This window comes from Gallinula chloropus, assembly GCF_964237585.1.
Source record: "Gallinula chloropus genome assembly, chromosome: 1".
NCBI classification, from domain to species: domain Eukaryota; kingdom Metazoa; phylum Chordata; class Aves; order Gruiformes; family Rallidae; genus Gallinula; species Gallinula chloropus.
The window spans coordinates 19,832,369-19,848,907 of NC_140085.1; the positions used below are offsets into that span (position 1 = coordinate 19,832,369).

Sequence of the window (16,539 nt, forward strand, 5' to 3'; positions counted from 1 at the left end):
ACATCCTTCACTGGAAAACTAGGAGGAGAAAAGCATTTGAGATGTCCCTGATCCCCCCCCCCAGGATCTATATATATTTACTTGTCCAGTAACCTGCTGTGCTGTGTGGACCCCCACTGCCAACACAGCCCAGGCTGTGGGGTCAGGGACCACATGGGATTTTTGGAGTGTCATGAAGCAGATTATTCCCCCCCACCCCCAAAGCCCAAGGTGCAGAAGACAGCAGGATAACAGCACTGCAGGGCTCCTCTAGCTCTCTAGGCACAAGTGCTCCTGCTACTTTTCCTCCCTGAATCCAGAGGGAGGGAACTGAGGGGTCAGGATGTCCCCGCATCACCCAGGAACATGGAAAAACGACACCCCACCCTTCACACTGGGTTAGGGAAACATTCCCCTCAACAAACACATTTTTCTCAGCGAAAGGGGGAGATTTTATTAAGTTAAAAGTTGAAGGCTGGAGCAGAGCAGCTGCCACCTTGGGGCAGGGGGAGGGGATGAGGGTTGGCTCGGTGCAGTGGCAGCCTCACAGCTCTTCCCCGGAAAGGAGAAGCCCCGTGGATCTGGGATCCTGCCAGTTGGGGTTCCTGAAGGAGCCAAAGGACAGTCACGGAGAGAGCTTGATCATGTGGACTCTTGCCAAGGTCTCCTCTTTCCAAAGGTCCAGGCAAGTGTGTCCAGGGCAGACTACCCCGGCGGCTCCCTCCTATGGCTTGTGTGTCTTCTCTGCAGGTCCCTGGGGGTGGCACGGGGAGGGAGGGGGAGCATGGTCCTCGCCGTACATCCCAGGGAGGCCGTGGAGACAAGTGGAAGAGAAGGAATATGTGCAGAAGGTGGCTGTGTGGCTGGGAACAACAGGGGTGGGGAAGGGGGGAAAACTGGATTCTTTTCCAGGTTAGAAAATGCTGGTGATGTAGTAAAAGTTTTCCCTGTCCTCTTCCCCTTCTTCTAAGGGGAAAAAACTCCTCCATAAAATATAATTTTCACATATAAAATCCTGAAGAAGGTGCATGTAAGGAGCCAGTCCAAACAACGTGCTCAGGTACGCAGACAAAAGGGGTTCATCAAAAAGCTTTGGAAGGGGGAGGGAGGAGGCTGGGGGTGCATGGGATTCCTCGCCAAGGTGGTAATGGATAGGATTCAACCTCCCCCTCCCCATGAGTAAGGAATGGAGCAAAATACAAAACAAGAACAGATAAACGAGGAGCAAACCTAGAGAGAGACAAAACCAGAAACAGTTTAGAATGACTCCCACTGAGCACAGCAATGCCACCCCCCTCCTGCTCTCCCTGGAGATGGCTGTCTAACACCCACAGACACACTCATCTCAGTGCCCACCAGCCAGTGCTGGCAGAGCAGGGTGACCCCAATCCCAACAGCCACAGCACGTGAGCAAGCAGCAGCAGCACTCTGGACAACGGGATGCCCTTGTTCCTGTCACCCTGCTTCCCTCCCCAGCCACAGCAGGGATGCCTGTGGGTGAGTGTGGGAGGAGGGCTGGGTCTAGCCAGGGCTGCTTTGATGTAGGACTAAAGCTTCCACACTGCAACAGGGAAACCACTTCAAAGGCAAATGCAGCAGCAGCACCACCACCTATGCAGATATTGTGTAACTGCCCCCTGTGCTGTCACTGGAGGCACGGGGTGAAGGCCGGCACGTGGCTGGCTCTCACCTCCAGCCTGGATGAGCAGCACTTGGTGCTGGCTGCAGAAGCATCAACAGCAGCATGGCGAGAAGGGGGCTGGGCACCTTGGGAAAACATCAGGGACAACAGGAGGGCCAGTGGTGCAGGATGACAGGATGCAAGCAGCAGAGAAGGAAGAGTTTAAGCCTGAAGTTTCAGCATGAGTGGAGCAGTAGAAAGTGGCAGCTTCCATCCCCCTGCCAGAGCAGGGCGCCGGTCTCAGCCACCTGCAGCCAGAGGGGACGTCACCGTGCTTGCCGACGGGTGCTCACCGTTACTTGCCGACGCTGTTGCACAGCGACTCCTTCTCCTGCAGAGCCGCCATGGCCAGGCGCAGGTGCTCCTTCAGCTGCTCAATCTCTCGCTCCGAGCGCACCTTAATGTGATTCAGCTCTGCATACACGTCTTGGTATTTCCCTGAGGCAAATCTCTTATCCTGCCAGGGGAGGGAGAGGGGTTAGCAGGTATAGGGCTGGCACTGACAGGGTGGGGGGGCAACAAAATGAGCCCAGCAGCAGAAAGACCAGCAGGTGATAAGCCAGCCCCAGGTTTGAAGCCCATCCCGATCTGGGCCACGCAGAAATCATTCAGAAGAGTGTGGAGGTACTGCTTTCCAAACCCTGGGATGGGGAGGAAGGCAGGGTCACTGGTCCCACCGTAGTGGGGATCTGCAGTGTCAAGTCGAGGAGTTTAACGTCAGCATTAGTGTGGCTTGTGTGCATCTGGGTCAGCCTTAGGGGAAAAATAAACCCCACCAGAGATGCAGGCCACTGAAAGGGCGGGTCCCAGCCACTTATGTAACAAGGTTGTGAGAAAGTTAGTTATAAACTCCTGGAACATCACTGAATCTCAAAGCCTCTTTCAGGTTACCCTTTGGCAGGGGTCTCTGAAAATCCCTCTGAAGGAGCCGCTGCCAGCGGAGGGAGCAGCACACCCAGCAACTATGCCCAAGGAAACATGTCCATGCAGCGAGGGGACAACTAGGGGACAGAAAGGGCAGCTGGGGAAGTAGAGTGCTGGGCAGGCTTCATCCAGGCTTCCCACCCAGGAAAGGGCTCCTGACTTGTCCATGCCTCCATGTATATGCAAGTCTCTGTGACATTTCCCTTGCACAGCACAAGCCAACACCAGCCCATGCTGTTCGGAGCACGCCGCTGCCACGTGCTCGGGAGAGAGCAGGGGTGAGGAACACAGGTGACAAGAGTGCTTGGCCTTAGCATCCCACCAAGCCCAGCCCAACCCTGCTGACAAGGAGCCCTGGTGCTGCCCTCCCTCCTCTCTCCCACTGTTTTCCCAACGGCTCCCAGAAAGCACCAACCTTTTGCATCATATGCAGCTCCTCCCGGAGGCACTGCACCTCTTTCTTTAGGTACTGGAGCTCGTTCTCCTTCACTCGCAGCAGCACCTGGGCCAGGCAGGGGGAAGAGGAACCAGAGGTGACTCAAGAGCCACCGCCTCGGAAAGGCTGGCGGCCCTGGCGCAAGCGCGGCAGCGGTAAAGGAAGGAAGGACCAGGAGGGCCGGGGCAGGAAGCGGCGTGAGCGCCCCAGGAGAGCAGCGGAGGGGAAGCTTGCGTGTACCTCCTTCCTGCAGCAGCCCTGCTGCTCCATCCGGGCACCCCCCTCCTACGTGCTCCAAGCCAAAACTGCCATGAGGAGGAGACCCGGGGCCCAGTGCGACCCTCATACCTCTAGCTCGCAGGAGCTCCGCTCGTTGTTGTGCGGAGAGCGGTCCCCGGAGCTGCGCGATGTAATGAAGCTTCGCAGCTTCCCGATCTCCTCCGAGAGGCGAGTCTGCAGCTCCTACGGGAAAAGCCAGGTGACGTCAGAGTAGCCACGGCACAGACCTCTCTGCTGCCCTGACCTTGCCATCTTCGTGCCAGCCCTACTCCAGCATAGAGATCTTCTCGTAACCCCCTGCCCATAGGTGACAGCAGCACCTACAACCAGCAGAAGAGAAGAGACTCGCCGGTTTTACCAGCACAGTTCAGACAGGCCCATCTACAGCCTCTTTTTTTTTTTTTCTTTTTTTTCTTTCTGATGATAAAAATCTCAGAAGGGAAGAAATGTGACCAAATAGGGGAGTTTTAACAGAGTGGGGGGGTGCTGTGTGAGGGAGGAATGTGCTCTGTGGTCTCTGCTGGCAGGGAAAGACGTTCTCTTGCCTGGTTTTTCCGGAGGAGCTCCTTCCCCTCCTGCTGACAGCGCTGCAGCGTCTGCTCCCGCTCCTCTGCCTTCCGGGTGAGCTCCTCAATTTCCAGGCATTTTTGGGAGTACTGCTCGGAAAGCACCTGCAGCTCCCGCTTCAGGGAATCCACATCCAACCTGCCAGAGGCACCAGCTCATCACTGCCCACAACCTGGGCTGGCCCCTGTCCACCAGCATCACCATCTCCTTGCCCCCTGGCACAGGCAGCACGCCAGTCATCGGCACAGAATAATGTCCCCCAGGGAACAAGGCTCCAGTTCCCAGCCTCCCCCAAACAGGCATGGTGCTCCTAGGAGCTTCAAGCCATGCAGAAGGAATGGAGAAGCTTTCCATGAAGATGACAGAGGGAAGAAGTGATGGAGAAAACAGAGGTGCCAGAGGGAAAATAGCCAAGTAGGGGATAAACCTCCCTGCCCTACAGCTCCAGCAGCCCTGGGCACCCACAATCCCAGAGAGGGAGCAGGGGAGGCGGCAGCAGGGACAGCTAGGGGCTATGGCTGCAGATGAGGCACAGTAACCAGCACAAGGCAGCAGCAGCAGGCAATGGGAGCAGGAGAAATGGTTTCTTACTGGTGCTGTTTCTGGAGGGCATCTGAGATGGAGCTGCACTGCTGGAAGCTTCGTGTCCTGCCCAGCTCCTTATTCATCTCCTCCCGGTGGGCTTTCTTTAGTGCCTCGATGGCTGCAGAGGGCAACAACAGGAGAGAGGGGTTCAGGTTGTGCCAGCTCTGGCACATCTGGGGAAACTGTGCCAGGGAACCAGCCAAGCTCCTGCTGCTGCAGTCTTTCCAGGTTCCCTCTCCATCCCTTCTGCCCTTGGGGCATCCCCCACCTTCTCCACTCCAGCATCACCCTAATGCACCAAGCACTGCCAAGGAGACTAACAGGGCAGCGTGGGAGCTCTTTGCCACATCTGTCAGCCCTGCCTGCCCACAAGAAGGTGCCAAGCATCAGCATCACACAAGCAGGGTCAGCACCGAGGCTCCAGCTAACTGGGATGACTGATTTCTCGTAAAAGACATTTGGGAGAGGTGGGAGGGACCTTCCCAAGCAGGGGCACAGCTTGGTGTCTGCTCCTACCTGCTGCTGTTGCTGCAGCTTCCTCTGCCAGGAGTCGCTCCTTCTCCTGCCGCAGCCGTTCCAGCTCCCGCTGGTGGTGCCTCTGGAGCTCCTCCATCACTTGCTGGTGGGCCGACTCCATCTCGGCCAGGCTGCGCTCACAGGCCTCCTGCCATGCAGCAGAAAGGAGGGGTAAGAGACCAGGAAGGCAAGAGGAAGGGCTTGAGCTGGGACAGGCACCTGGCCGGGCTGATGTTTGCCCTTCCAAACCTCACCCAAGCCCAGGGCCATTCTGAGACACGTGAGACCGCTTCCCAGGAGGGTCTTTTCCTTCTGAAAGTGAGGTGGCACTCCTCACCACACACAACCATTTGACTGGGCCACACACCCTTGCAACCCCTTTCAAGCTTTGCAGAAGTAGAAACATTCCTCTTGCTCTTCTTAAAACTGAAGCAGCAAGACAGGAATGTCCTTCTTTGGTCCAAGAGCTGGAAATAATGTCCCCGAGACCCCCATCCAGACCCTCCACCAGGCTGCACTGCCTGTCTGGTGGAGACCAACAGCAGGAATCGCAGCTCGCTATCTGCCTTTTAAATGAAGCAGCATCCCCTGGAATCAATGAAAACTGAGCCTGGTCTCCTGAAAAGTGACACCCTGCACTGCCCTGCGGCCCAACAGAGGCTGCCAAAGTGCCCTCCCCAAAGCCTGATGGTCAGGGATTTTCCTCACACAGCTCGCCCTCCTTTCTGAGGGCTCTGCGACCAAGGGGATGGCTCTTTCAACACTGAGAGCTGTGGTTAGCTGGGGTTACAGCAAAGCAAAATGGTTCCCACCTCGGAGCTACGACTCTGCTCTCCCTCCAGACACCAGAAGCACCAGCCCCTGGCCCATCAGGAAGGATTTGTTCCCCATCAAACCACGTCAGAGAACCAGCCAGGAAGACATCATGTTCCCCAACAGCCCCTTGCTGTCTCATTCCAGCCCTAGTACTAAGGCGAAGGCTGATATAAAGGGTGCTGCAACATGTAGTGGGAATGCAAGTCCTTGCTGGCTGCTCCTCCCTGCTGAGGTCAGGAAGCTGAGAAGCTTCACAAAACGTTCAAGGGAGATTAAAAGTTTGGTGATCTGGCTGTGAACCCTGGCAGAGAGAGAGAGAGAGAGAGAAAGAGAGAGAGGGGGGGAGAGAGAGAGAGAGAGAGAGAGAGAGAGAAGGAGCCCTTTGATGCAAAAAATGCTGGCCTTCTGAGTTATGAGTAAGATAAGGTGTTATTCCTCCCCACTTCTTTCACTATTTTTTGCCCATGAAGAGGCCTATGAGCTGCAAATATTAAATCAAGATGCCAGAGGGACGGGTGGGTGGCTGGGCACCACAAGTCTTGTGGGTTTCTTTATCTGGGCTAGGTCACCTGCTGCAACAGGCTTCACCAGCCCCGATTTCCTTCTCCCCCAGCATCTTTCAACGTGTAGGCCACGTCCTGAAATCCCCACAGCATGGCGGAACGGCAGCCTCTCCACAAGGAAATCCCTGTGGGATGTGACCCTGCCTGCTTTAGAGGAGTCTAAGTGGGAGGAAAATAAATAGAGAAGGAAGAAACGAACTGCTCTGCAGGCTGCCCCATGTGCCGTCCCAGCAAGCAGACAGGCTGTGCTGTCAAAGTGACCTTCAGGCCTCAGGCAGCTCTGGCAGTGACAGGAGCTGCCCAGGGCCTGAGGGATGGCTTTTAACAAGGGATTTGGGAGCCCCTGTTCACAAGAACCATGTGTGGCGAGCTGCAAACCGTTGGGAATGTCGGCAGGAAGCTGATGACCCACTCCTGAGTCAGGACAGCTCAGTGTCCCCAGCCCAGGCCAGCATTGTGCCCACAGACAGAGCAGGGCACAGATCCTGCACCTCTCCCCTTACTCTCCTCCTCCTCATTTATACTCTGGCCCCTTTAAGGCCAGTCAACTCGCACCAGCCTTTATGTAATTAACATTGATTACCAGCAGGTCCAATTAGGGTCACCATGGCAACCCAATGATTAGGTTGGCAATAAGCAGAGTCCTGGCATTTCCCAGTTTGGCACTGGGAGTGACCCCTGAGTCCCGTGTCCAGTGCCTTGCTCACCTGTGAGATGTAGCCCCGGGGCACGTGGCCATCTCCCTGGGATTTCATTGCCTCCCGAAGGCTCTCATTTTGGGCCAGGCAGGACTCCAGCTGCGCCCGCAGCGACTGGACCTGTGCCAGGGATGGGAGAGAGATGCTCAGCCAGGGGTAGGGAAGTGCCACAACCCGACCAACGTGCCGCATCTCAACATGGGGCTTGGAGATGGGGAAGATGAAGCACAGCCAACAGCAATATCTGCTTCCCACAGGAATGGCAGCAGGCCAAGGGACCAAACCGGCAAAGCCAGCCCCAGCCTCGTAAGCAGACAAGGAGCAGATAAGTCATCCCAACTTCCAGAGGTGGATCTGTGCTGGAGAAACCACCGTTGCATGCATTGCTGGGACAACACACAAGTGCACAGCTCATTTCAAAGGCTGGCAGGTGAAGTGCTTGCAGGCTTGGGAACAGCCAGAGAGGCTGCAGAGGTACTCCTGAGAAACACAGGCTACATGTAAGCAGTGCCACCAACTAACTTATCCTGGACCAAAACATAGCCTGGGAACCTCTCCAGGTGTGTGAGAGCAGATCTCCAGCCTCCCATTACTCGGTTACAAAAGCTCCCATGCACTCAAGGGGTGGCAAACGGAGCCGGAAAGCACAAACACTTCCCTGCACCTCTTGCCTTGCTCTTCCACAGCCTCCTGCTGTCAGGGACCACACTAAGGGGCCATCAGAATCCCAGGGATGCTCTTACCTCCTTTTTCAGTGCCTCGTTGGTGTCCCCATGTCCCCCCTTGCTCTGGTTCAGCAGTGCTGTTAAGGGCACCCGCCGTGACTCCTTCAAGGGCAGGCGTTCCAGCTCCAGCCACTTCTTCTCTATCTCCTCATTCAGCTGAATCCTCTGGTCCTCTGAAAGCGGGGGAGCGGGGAGGTCCTGCTCCCCCGCCTTGCGGGAAGAGCCATCGCTATTCGGGACTCTGCCGTCGGGGGTCTCGAACCACTTCCGCCTCTCCTCCGAACGCACGGCCAGATCTCGCTCCAGCTCCTCGTGCTTGGGAGTTCGGTCGGAGATCCTCAAGCTCCCTCTCGTCCTCTGCAGGGAGCCCTGACTCCCGGGGTCCTGCGGCAATGGAGACAGCTCCACATAGTCAAAAGCATGGCGCTGCCCATCTGCCTTCCAGTGACTGCTCTTTGAGTTCCCCTCGGAGCCCAAGCCTGGTCGTTGCTGCTCCTCTGTCCGGAGTGAGCCCTTCTGGGGGACACAGTTACGGAAGGAGTTCTCCTTATCGCAGTCAGAGAGCCTGAAACCAGAGCAGCAGCAAGTAAAGGAGTGGCATTGTGTGGGAAAGGATGCTGACAGAGGCACCATCAACCCCCCCCCAAGGCTCAGCCCAGCCTTACAAAACACTACCCTGAGTGCAGAGCTGGGCCTGTAGCAACCCCAACCCTCAGGGAAACCCATGGGGCAGGGAGGATATGCCCCAGTTACAGCCATGCTGGTGGAGGAACCAGGCTAAACTGATGTGGGGAGGCAAAAAAAAAAGACCGAGTGCAAGAGCCGGAGCCATCAGCCTTGCCACTGGAGGGTGTCTCCAGGCCATGTTCAGGAGGAGTGGAGGAGGGCAGGGATGATTTGAGAGCAGCCACATTTCCAGAGGGACCTTCCCAGTACCTGTCTGCTAGGGGAGAGGGTGAGCAAGAGGGGGAAGAGGAGAAGTGGTGCCAAGTAGCTCTTACTTGGTGACGTCTGGTGCGCTGACTGGGCGCACGTTCTTCCTCAAGGCCTCAATCCAGTTGCGCCGGATGCCTGAGGTCATCGCTGACAGAGTGAAGACAGCATCCTTTGTCTACACCCGGGAGGACACAGAGGTTCTGTCAGCACTTGGCAGAGGTGCAGGCACCTCCCACTCACTCCTAGAGACCCCCAAGCACCTGCTCACATGGGTGGCAGTGCTAGAGAGGCTACTCCAAGCAATGGCAAAAGAAACTTTGCTGGCACACTAGCCAAGCATGAGACAGGGGTATCAGTGCTGGGGTACAGCAGCAGGCCACAGAGAAACCCAGAGCGTGAAGTGCCCAGCCCTGCACACCCATAGAAACAGCGATTTTTGTGCCACCTGCTGCTGCTACAGCGAGAAGCAGAGGACAGGATTGTATTGGGGCCAGATCCAGGGTACAGGTTGTTACTCAGAGCACGGTCAGCTAGACTACGCTGAGATCTGCAGCACTTGCCACCCCCGTCTATGGCTTTAGAGAAGCTGCCTCAGCCAGCAGGTCAAGTAAACACTCCTGGTGTTTAGCGTTGCTCCTGGGCAGTCTCCTCCTTCCTTTGCAGGCAGGCAGCACTCGTGTCCCTGAGCACTGCCACCCACCTGCCACCAACCAGCCTCACCAGGCCGCCATACTGGCACAAGCCTTGCCCGGCTTGCCTCTCAGTATCCCAGTACAGGGAGGGAGCCTGCATTCCCACCCCATGTCCCTGGGTGTCCGTGCAGTGCCAGACACTCACGTGTATCTGGAAGCCGTAGTTGCGCTGCACCGCAAACTCCGTCACGTCTGTGCAGGACCGGAGGTCGATTTCTCCGTCAAGGTCATCAGCCTGCAAGCACAGCCACCCTCCGGGACGTCAGTGCAAAGCCAGCTTTGACAAAGCCCCCGTCACCCGCCAGTACCCTAACCAAAGCACAGACCACCTCTGCCTTCACCCCACCGCTCTCTCTGGGAGCCAGTCTCAGCTACCCAGCACAGCGTGGCCTCTTTTAATTCAAGGAGCAGCCAGCAGTGTGGATGGAGAGCGTTGGAGATGCCCAGCCACGGGACCAGTCCCTCAACTTCTGCCACCGACAGCCCCCTGAGGCTCCACCACCCTGCCAGACACCTGTCCTCTCTGGCACCCCTTGGCCAAGGGCAGCTTGCCACCTCCAATGCCTTTCGGGACAGGATGTTGCCGCTTCTCCCTGGAGCATGTTGGTCATGCCAGGCCCTTGCTCCTCTCCTCCCTGGCCAGGAAGGAAGAGAGGGCTGGAGAGCAGCTGGCCGCGCTTACCTCCTCCGCGTTCGAGTCCCGGTAATACCTCAGGCTCGAGTCGGTCAGCACGAACCAATGTTTCTTCCACTGCAGGCGACCGGGCAGGGGGAGGGAAGGGAAAAGACAGGAGGGAAATGGATAGGCAGTTACCAGGGGAAACGTGGGAACAGGGAGGGACACTCTGTGCCGTGACCTCTTGGCCTTCTCTTCCCCCTCCTCCATGTCCCTTCCAGCTCCCCCCTGCACCCCTCAGCTGGGAGAGGGGCGATGGTTGAACCTTCACGGCCCCACGCAGAGCAAGGCACCGCCACTAAAGGCTTCCTTCCCGCTGTCTTTCCCAGTGGGAGCGACCTCAGTTGGCTGCTCACTGGGGGATCTCTAGCAGCAGGGGCTGGGGAAGAGGCAGACCCCCATCTCAGGCTTACCTCTCCTGGCTCATCCAGGATGGACATCCATCCTTTCTTGAAATTGAGGAGATCCGGCTGGAGAAAAAAGGACAAGACAGAGGGTTACTGCCTGGGAGTGACCCAGGAAAAGGCTTTTCACCCCAGGGTGTGCAAGGTGAGTCCCCACTGTGAGCACAACAGTGGGAAAGCCTGGCATCACTTTTTTAGGAAACTCATGGGGGTGTAGGACCCGGTGGTGAAGGGGGACTGGATTTAGCTCTCAGTAGCAGCAGTTGTTCCTGTAAGAGGGAGCAGGAGATAAGGAAAGAGGTTTAAAAAAAAAATTAAAGGAAACTACTCAGCAAGGAGGTTTCCACAAGGTGCCTCAGAGGTATTTATTCAGAGAGGGGGGAGGAAGAGGCAGGGAGAGCAGGCAAACGGAAGTGCTCCACTGTCACGGACAGGGCTTCCCTTAGAGGTGGAGGCAAAGTTGCAAAGAACCAGACACACGTTGTCCAAACCCTGGCTGTTTGTGCCCCAGAGCTACATCCCTCTGGTAACTCCACCACTGATCATTTATTAAAGACAGAAGTATCTCTCTCCCAACAGCCCTCACTACGAACGAACAGGAGGCAACTCAACAGCTGTGAAAACATGCTGCCTTTAAATAATGTGCCCCAGGGTAGAGATGAAATCATAGTCAGAACCAGCGCGAGACTCGACCCTCTGCAAGACACTGGGGGCTCCTTTCTTACCGCCCAGCTCTTTCTCTGCTCCGTCCTGCTGCAGAGCATGCCCTCTGCCCAGCCTCAGCCACAGCTACCGAACACGCAGATGGAAGAGTTTCACCCAGATGACACCATGCTAGAAAGACGTTTCCCCCCTTTCCCTGCCTCCTCCTAACCTCACACCACCAGTGCGGCATCCCAACCAGTTTATCTCCTTCCCAAGGTGAAGTGCCCGAGAGCTGACTCAGGGGAACCACTCTCCCTGGCTTTGCTGTCAGCAAAACAGGCTGGAGCTGGTCCCTCCTCCCAACCCTGCTGACTCTGGAGAAGTTGCACCACCAAATAATTCAGCCCAACGCCTCTTCTCCCCAGGAAGCCAATTTGTAAATCTGCCTCTTCTTCTGGGACAGAACCGGGGGGGGAGGGATGGTGCTGGAGACGCGACAGTGCCAGATGGACCTCTCAGTGGTATGCACCACACTTCCCAGTCCAGGGGAAGCCACCAGCAGTCCCCATGTGCCACAATCACCACTCAAGACTGAGCTGGCAAGATGGTATGCCAACAGCCACCCCACAACCCCCAAATAAGCCCAGCGGCCAGCTGCGGCTGCCCCACAAGTCCAGGTCCCTGGCCACCTACGTGCTTTCATCTGCTTGAGGTTACACCCAAGGTTACGGGGTGGCATGAGCCTAATACGTACCGGCCCACCCTGATCTGGCTACTGGTTTGAGCAGGCATGGGGATGCCTGCCAAGGGGAGGGTCACCAGCTGCTACAGCTTCAGGCCTGGCCAGGAGTGTCTGACAGTGGCCTCAAGCTGCTCAGGAAGGCAGGCAGGCAAGGAAACCCAAGTAAAAGGGCACAGGGGGCTCCCACACCTCACCTGCCACAGAGGTGATGGGCGCAGCCAGAGGCTGGGAGACAAGGGGGATGTGCGCATCCCCACCCCTATGAACCCAGGCGTCCCACTGGCTCTGCTGCTGCCCTGAAATGAATTCCTTCCCCATGGCAGGAGCTCCACCCTTTTTCCCGTTATCCCTTCCAATCCAGTGACTTCAGCTCCGGCTCTGAACTGGGAGCGGCAGGAGGGAAGGAAAGGAGGCGAAACGTCAAAGCACAACCTTCCCCCCCTCCCGGGACGCATGTGTGCTCGGCAGAAGAGAGCCAGGCAGGCTCCATGGAGGTGGAAAAATGCTACAGGGAGAGAGGGAGTGAAAGGATTCCCAGCTGGGGCTGCTGTACAGATCAGCTGGGGCTCCTCTTTATGAAGATTTGCAATCCTGTAGCATTAGGTGCTGAAATAAAGAACGTCAATGGAATATATGCTACTGAAAAAAACAGCACAGAGCCCTGCCAGAACCGCTGCCACCACGTGCTGCCCTGTTAGTGCCCCCAGTGCAATGCCAAGGCTGGAAAATAACCCTGGAGGGCTTCTCCCAAGCAGGAGAATTGCAGAGGCCTCCTGTTTTCCCTGCCAGCAGATCTGCAGCTCTGGAATTGGCTTTGAAAAGGGCCGGTACCATAGGACGAGGCATCAACTGATGCACAAAGTAGTTAAAGCCACTTTTCTCCCCTTGCCCCCAACCAAATCCAGCTTCCTCATCTGGATTAAAAAGCTCAGGATACTGGCAGAGAAGAGAGCAAGGTTCAGACCGAAGCCTCTGTCCAGAGGAAATGGCCTGGCAGTGGGAGGAGGAAATGTCCAGGAAATCCAAATCACTGGGAGAGATCCGGATGCGGGAGATGCAAGGATGCGGCAGGATGCACCCCCAGCAAAACGCACCGCCCTCCAGCACAGCTGGGGCTGCTGGTGGTGAGGCTTCAGCTAGGCAAGTGGCAGCAGCAATTCCACCCAGTTGCATCTGTACCCACCAGAGTGAGATGTTCAGCCCCACAGCTGGCTAGGAAAGACATGGGAGGGGATCCCGGGGACAGAGGTGAGGTCTGGAAGGACTAGCTTACAACAGCAGTTTAAGGAGAGGTGGCTGCCTGCTCTAGCTGAAGGAGGGCAACAAGGGAGGTGATAACAGCCTGCAAGTATCTGAAGAATGTAAACACCAAAGAAGGAAAGGGGATGGGTGTGAGCAAAGGAATGGCTTCTGAGTGGTACAGGGGCACTGGGATGGAGGAGCAGAGAAGAGGCTGGGGCAGGCTAAGAAAGCTTGGTATTTGAGGGAAGGGATGGTCAGGTGCACTCCTTCTAATGCTAGCCTCTGCCACTGCCACGTCTCCTGCTCTTCCCACTCCTAAAAGCTCCTCAGAACCCCAGATCCTGGAGCGCTGCTTCCTCACACGTCCAAGAGATGGTGCGAGGCGCTCTCGGCTTCTCGGAAAGCGCAACGTCTCCTCCAAAAAGGGAACCTGCTCCACAAGGCGCAGGCCCCGGGCCAAAACGCGAAGCAAAGCCAATCCAGCTCAGTTTGGTGGAAGCAAAGCCACTCCCAGGCTGGTGCACACATGCGGCTCCTGAATCCGTACACACAAAGCAAGCGGTTGACAGGCTCTCCCTTTCCCACAGCCCCCGTGTGAAACGCCCGCGGGCCCGGCCCGGCCTGTCATCTCCATTACCCCAATCTGCTCAGCAGCCTTCCTTTCGGGGACCAGGCTGGCAAACATCCGCACTGAGGAAGGTTCGCCCCAGGGGTGGGATGCTCCCTGCCCCAAAAAACCACATCTTGCTTCCCACGGGGAGCAGGAGCTCCCCACGCCCAGGGGGATGCAGATTTCACATCCGACTGCGGTCTTCCATGCAGTGAGCTCGGCAGGCCTCAGCTGAGTCCCCGCTTACCTATTTCTCTGGAGGTTGGGTGGTGCCCGCCGCAAACGAAGCGGCTCTACCGAGCAGCCCCGGGAGCCCTGGGAGGGAGCGATGGGGGAGGCAAGGAGGCACCAAGCCGCAGCAGCAGCCTCTGACACCCGGCAGGGCCAGAGTCCCCTGGGAAGCAGTGGTGAGCAGGGAGGGGAGAGACCCCGGGGAGGCGGTGGCTGGCAGCTGCGGGGGCCCCTCCGTCCCTTCCCAACCTCACAGGGTCCCGGCGGGCACCCCCAAAGCCCGGACGAGAAGCAGGAGAGATACTGGCTGGAGGACCGCCGCCACCCACAACACCCCACCCTCTCCCCCCCAAATCCCGAACGCTGCGGGACGGTCCCGACTCACCGTCATGGCGGGGGTGCCGCGGCCGGCGGCGGGGCCGGGGCCGGGGTCGCGGCGGGAGCGGGCGCTGCTAGCAGCCAGGGCGGCGGGGCGGCTTCAGCAGCGGGGCGGCTTCCGCGGCCCCACCATGCCCGCTCCGCCGCCCGCCCCGCGCTCCCCGCCCGCCTTTTTCCCTTCAAATTAAATAAGTTAAAAAAAAAAAGGGGGGGGGGGGGGGGGGAGGGAAGGAGGAAAAATAAAAAAAAAAAAAGAAAAAGAAAAAAAAACCACCCCAAAAAACTTTTCTTTCCTTCCCCCAAACTTCCTGGGAGGGCCGGGCAGGCCAATGGCAGCCAGCCGCCGCCGCCCCGCCCGCCCGCAGCCAATGGAGCCGCCGGGCCGCACGGAAAGGAGGGCCGGGGCGGGGGGGAGCGGGCGGCCCCCGGGCGAGGGGCGGTGCGGGACGGGACGGAACGGGGAGGCCGGTGGGGCTGAACCGCGTCCACTTCCCTCCCCTCTAGTCCCAGGTAAAGTTGAAGCCGGAGGAGGGACGAGCTGCCGGGGGAGGGGCCGGGCTCAGCCAGGCAGGGGGTTTCCTTCAGGCGGGAGCGGGTGGCTGTTCACAGGCAAGGGACTTTCGGCAGCGTGTGCACCCAGCCGAGCCCTCAGCTAAGGTTTCAATCCCCCGGCCGCCCAAATGAACCCCTAAAGCAACAATGTGCAATCTTGGCAGAGGTCCGGGGAGGCCCCCGGTGCTGCCAGAAAGCCGGCTGGCATCGGGAAGGGGAATTACTAGGGGGTCCCAAAGGAAACGGGGCAGGGGGCTGCACATGCAGAAATGCCGGGCTCCAGTGTGCAGTTCCCCCAAGGACACGCTTCTCGCCGCAAGGCAAGCGGAGGTGCCTGGCCCAGAGCTCAGTGCTGAAGAAACCTCGGGCAGGTGGGGTGAAGCAGGGGGAGCTCGGGGCTTTGGGCTCCTCTGTGGCCTGGGGCAGGGAAGAGATGTCACCCATTTCTAGTCTTAAAAGCCTCTGGGAGCCTCCTGGCCGGCCAAGGTTTGTCCTTGTGTAAAGCAGAACGCAGGCCCTAGCAGGGAACAACCTGGCCAAGACAACTGACGGGCACGGCTGCCAGCTACATGGGCTCCAGGGACACTTTCTGCAGCCCTCTAAAGCTGCTCGGTTTTGGTATCCCAAGAACGCCAACACAATCAACCGTATCTTCTTTCATGCCACTAAAGCCTACTTCATCCCTGTAAAACCCTTGGTGCCATCATAGCACTGGGCAATAATAAAGGGAAGGAAAGCAGCTACAACTCAGATTTTAGTCTTAGGTCTACTGCTTGCTCCTCTCTGGCTTTTTTTTTTTTAAAAAAAAAAAAAAAGCTCTGTGCCTCAGTTTCCCCACCTAAGAAATGGGTGAAGGATGAAGAGAGGTGTTAGTCAGTGAACATGGTGCCCAGGGCGGGTCACAGGATGGCAGCACCATGCTGAGCCAGCTCAGATCAAGAACTGGAGATCCAGAGGCTGCCCACAGTAGCCTCCAGAGAAGGAAAGCTGCCCTTCCTCACTGTTCCCAGGGCCTGGTCCCTACCTTGTTGCGCTTCTCACTGGCATTCAAACGTGTCTGCGGGCTTCCCGAAGAGCCGGTGCTGCTTTGTGGTGGGAAGGCACCTCCACCCAGCTGGGGCTGCAGAGGGAGAAAGCAGGAGCTGAAGCCATGGGCATTTAGTCCTCACCTCAGTTTCCTAGATCTGAGCACCCACCTCCCAGCGCTGGTCAGAGGGAGAAGTGTTCTCCCTCCTAGTGCTAGGCAGGCAGCATGGCTCCACTGGAGAAACAGAATCCAGGGGAGACAGATTGGGCAGAATTGCAACCCAGTGGACCCACCCGCTCTGTGTTTGCTAGTTTGATGCCTGGTGGGGTCCCCCATCACCTCTGGCTCCTGCCATACTCACAGGGTAAATGAGAAGCCTCTTGTTCTCCCAGTCACTTTCCAATGGCTTCTCTGGGTTGTTTGTGTTTCTGGTGTGCTCAGGACCCTTCCAGTCATCTTCTAGCTGCTGTGCAGGACTCTCAGGCCTTTTCCAGCTGTCATCTGGCCGTAGTCTTACATCCAGACACCTAGCAGGGCTTTTCCAGTCCCTTTCCAGCTGACGCATCAAGTCCGCATGGCACACAGGCTTCTCCTGGCGCTTACAGTCTTTCTCCCATGCCTGCGTTTGGTGGGCA

The 16,539-nt window shown here is 57.5% G+C and overlaps 1 protein-coding gene across 1 annotated transcript; it reads right to left on the reverse strand.

Annotated features, from left to right (window-relative positions):
• Positions 1-418: 418 nt before the first annotated feature.
• TRIOBP (TRIO and F-actin binding protein) lies at positions 419-14,434 on the reverse strand. The gene is made up of 14 exons (XM_084273616.1): positions 14,333-14,434; positions 10,487-10,543; positions 10,080-10,196; positions 9,543-9,632; positions 8,771-8,880; positions 7,788-8,334; positions 7,054-7,164; positions 4,968-5,115; positions 4,458-4,569; positions 3,845-4,004; positions 3,369-3,482; positions 3,000-3,086; positions 1,954-2,117; positions 419-1,209 (listed from the first exon to the last, which is right to left on the reverse strand). Exons 1-13 carry the CDS (start codon positions 14,336-14,338, stop codon positions 1,956-1,958), a joined length of 1,821 nt encoding a protein of 606 aa, XP_084129742.1. The 5' UTR covers positions 14,339-14,434; the 3' UTR covers positions 419-1,209; positions 1,954-1,955.
• Positions 14,435-16,539: the final 2,105 nt, after the last annotated feature.

Bases quoted from the DNA above. Each gene is read 5' to 3' on its own strand.
- TRIOBP (XM_084273616.1), bottom strand. The intron at 10,197-10,486 runs GTAAGCCTGAGA...ACTGCCTATCCA, and splicing joins TCCTGGATGAGCCAGGAGAG to TTTCCCTCCTGTCTTTTCCC. The intron at 3,087-3,368 runs GTATGAGGGTCG...TGCCTGGCCCAG, and splicing joins GGAGCTCCTGCGAGCTAGAG to GTGCTGCTGCGAGTGAAGGA.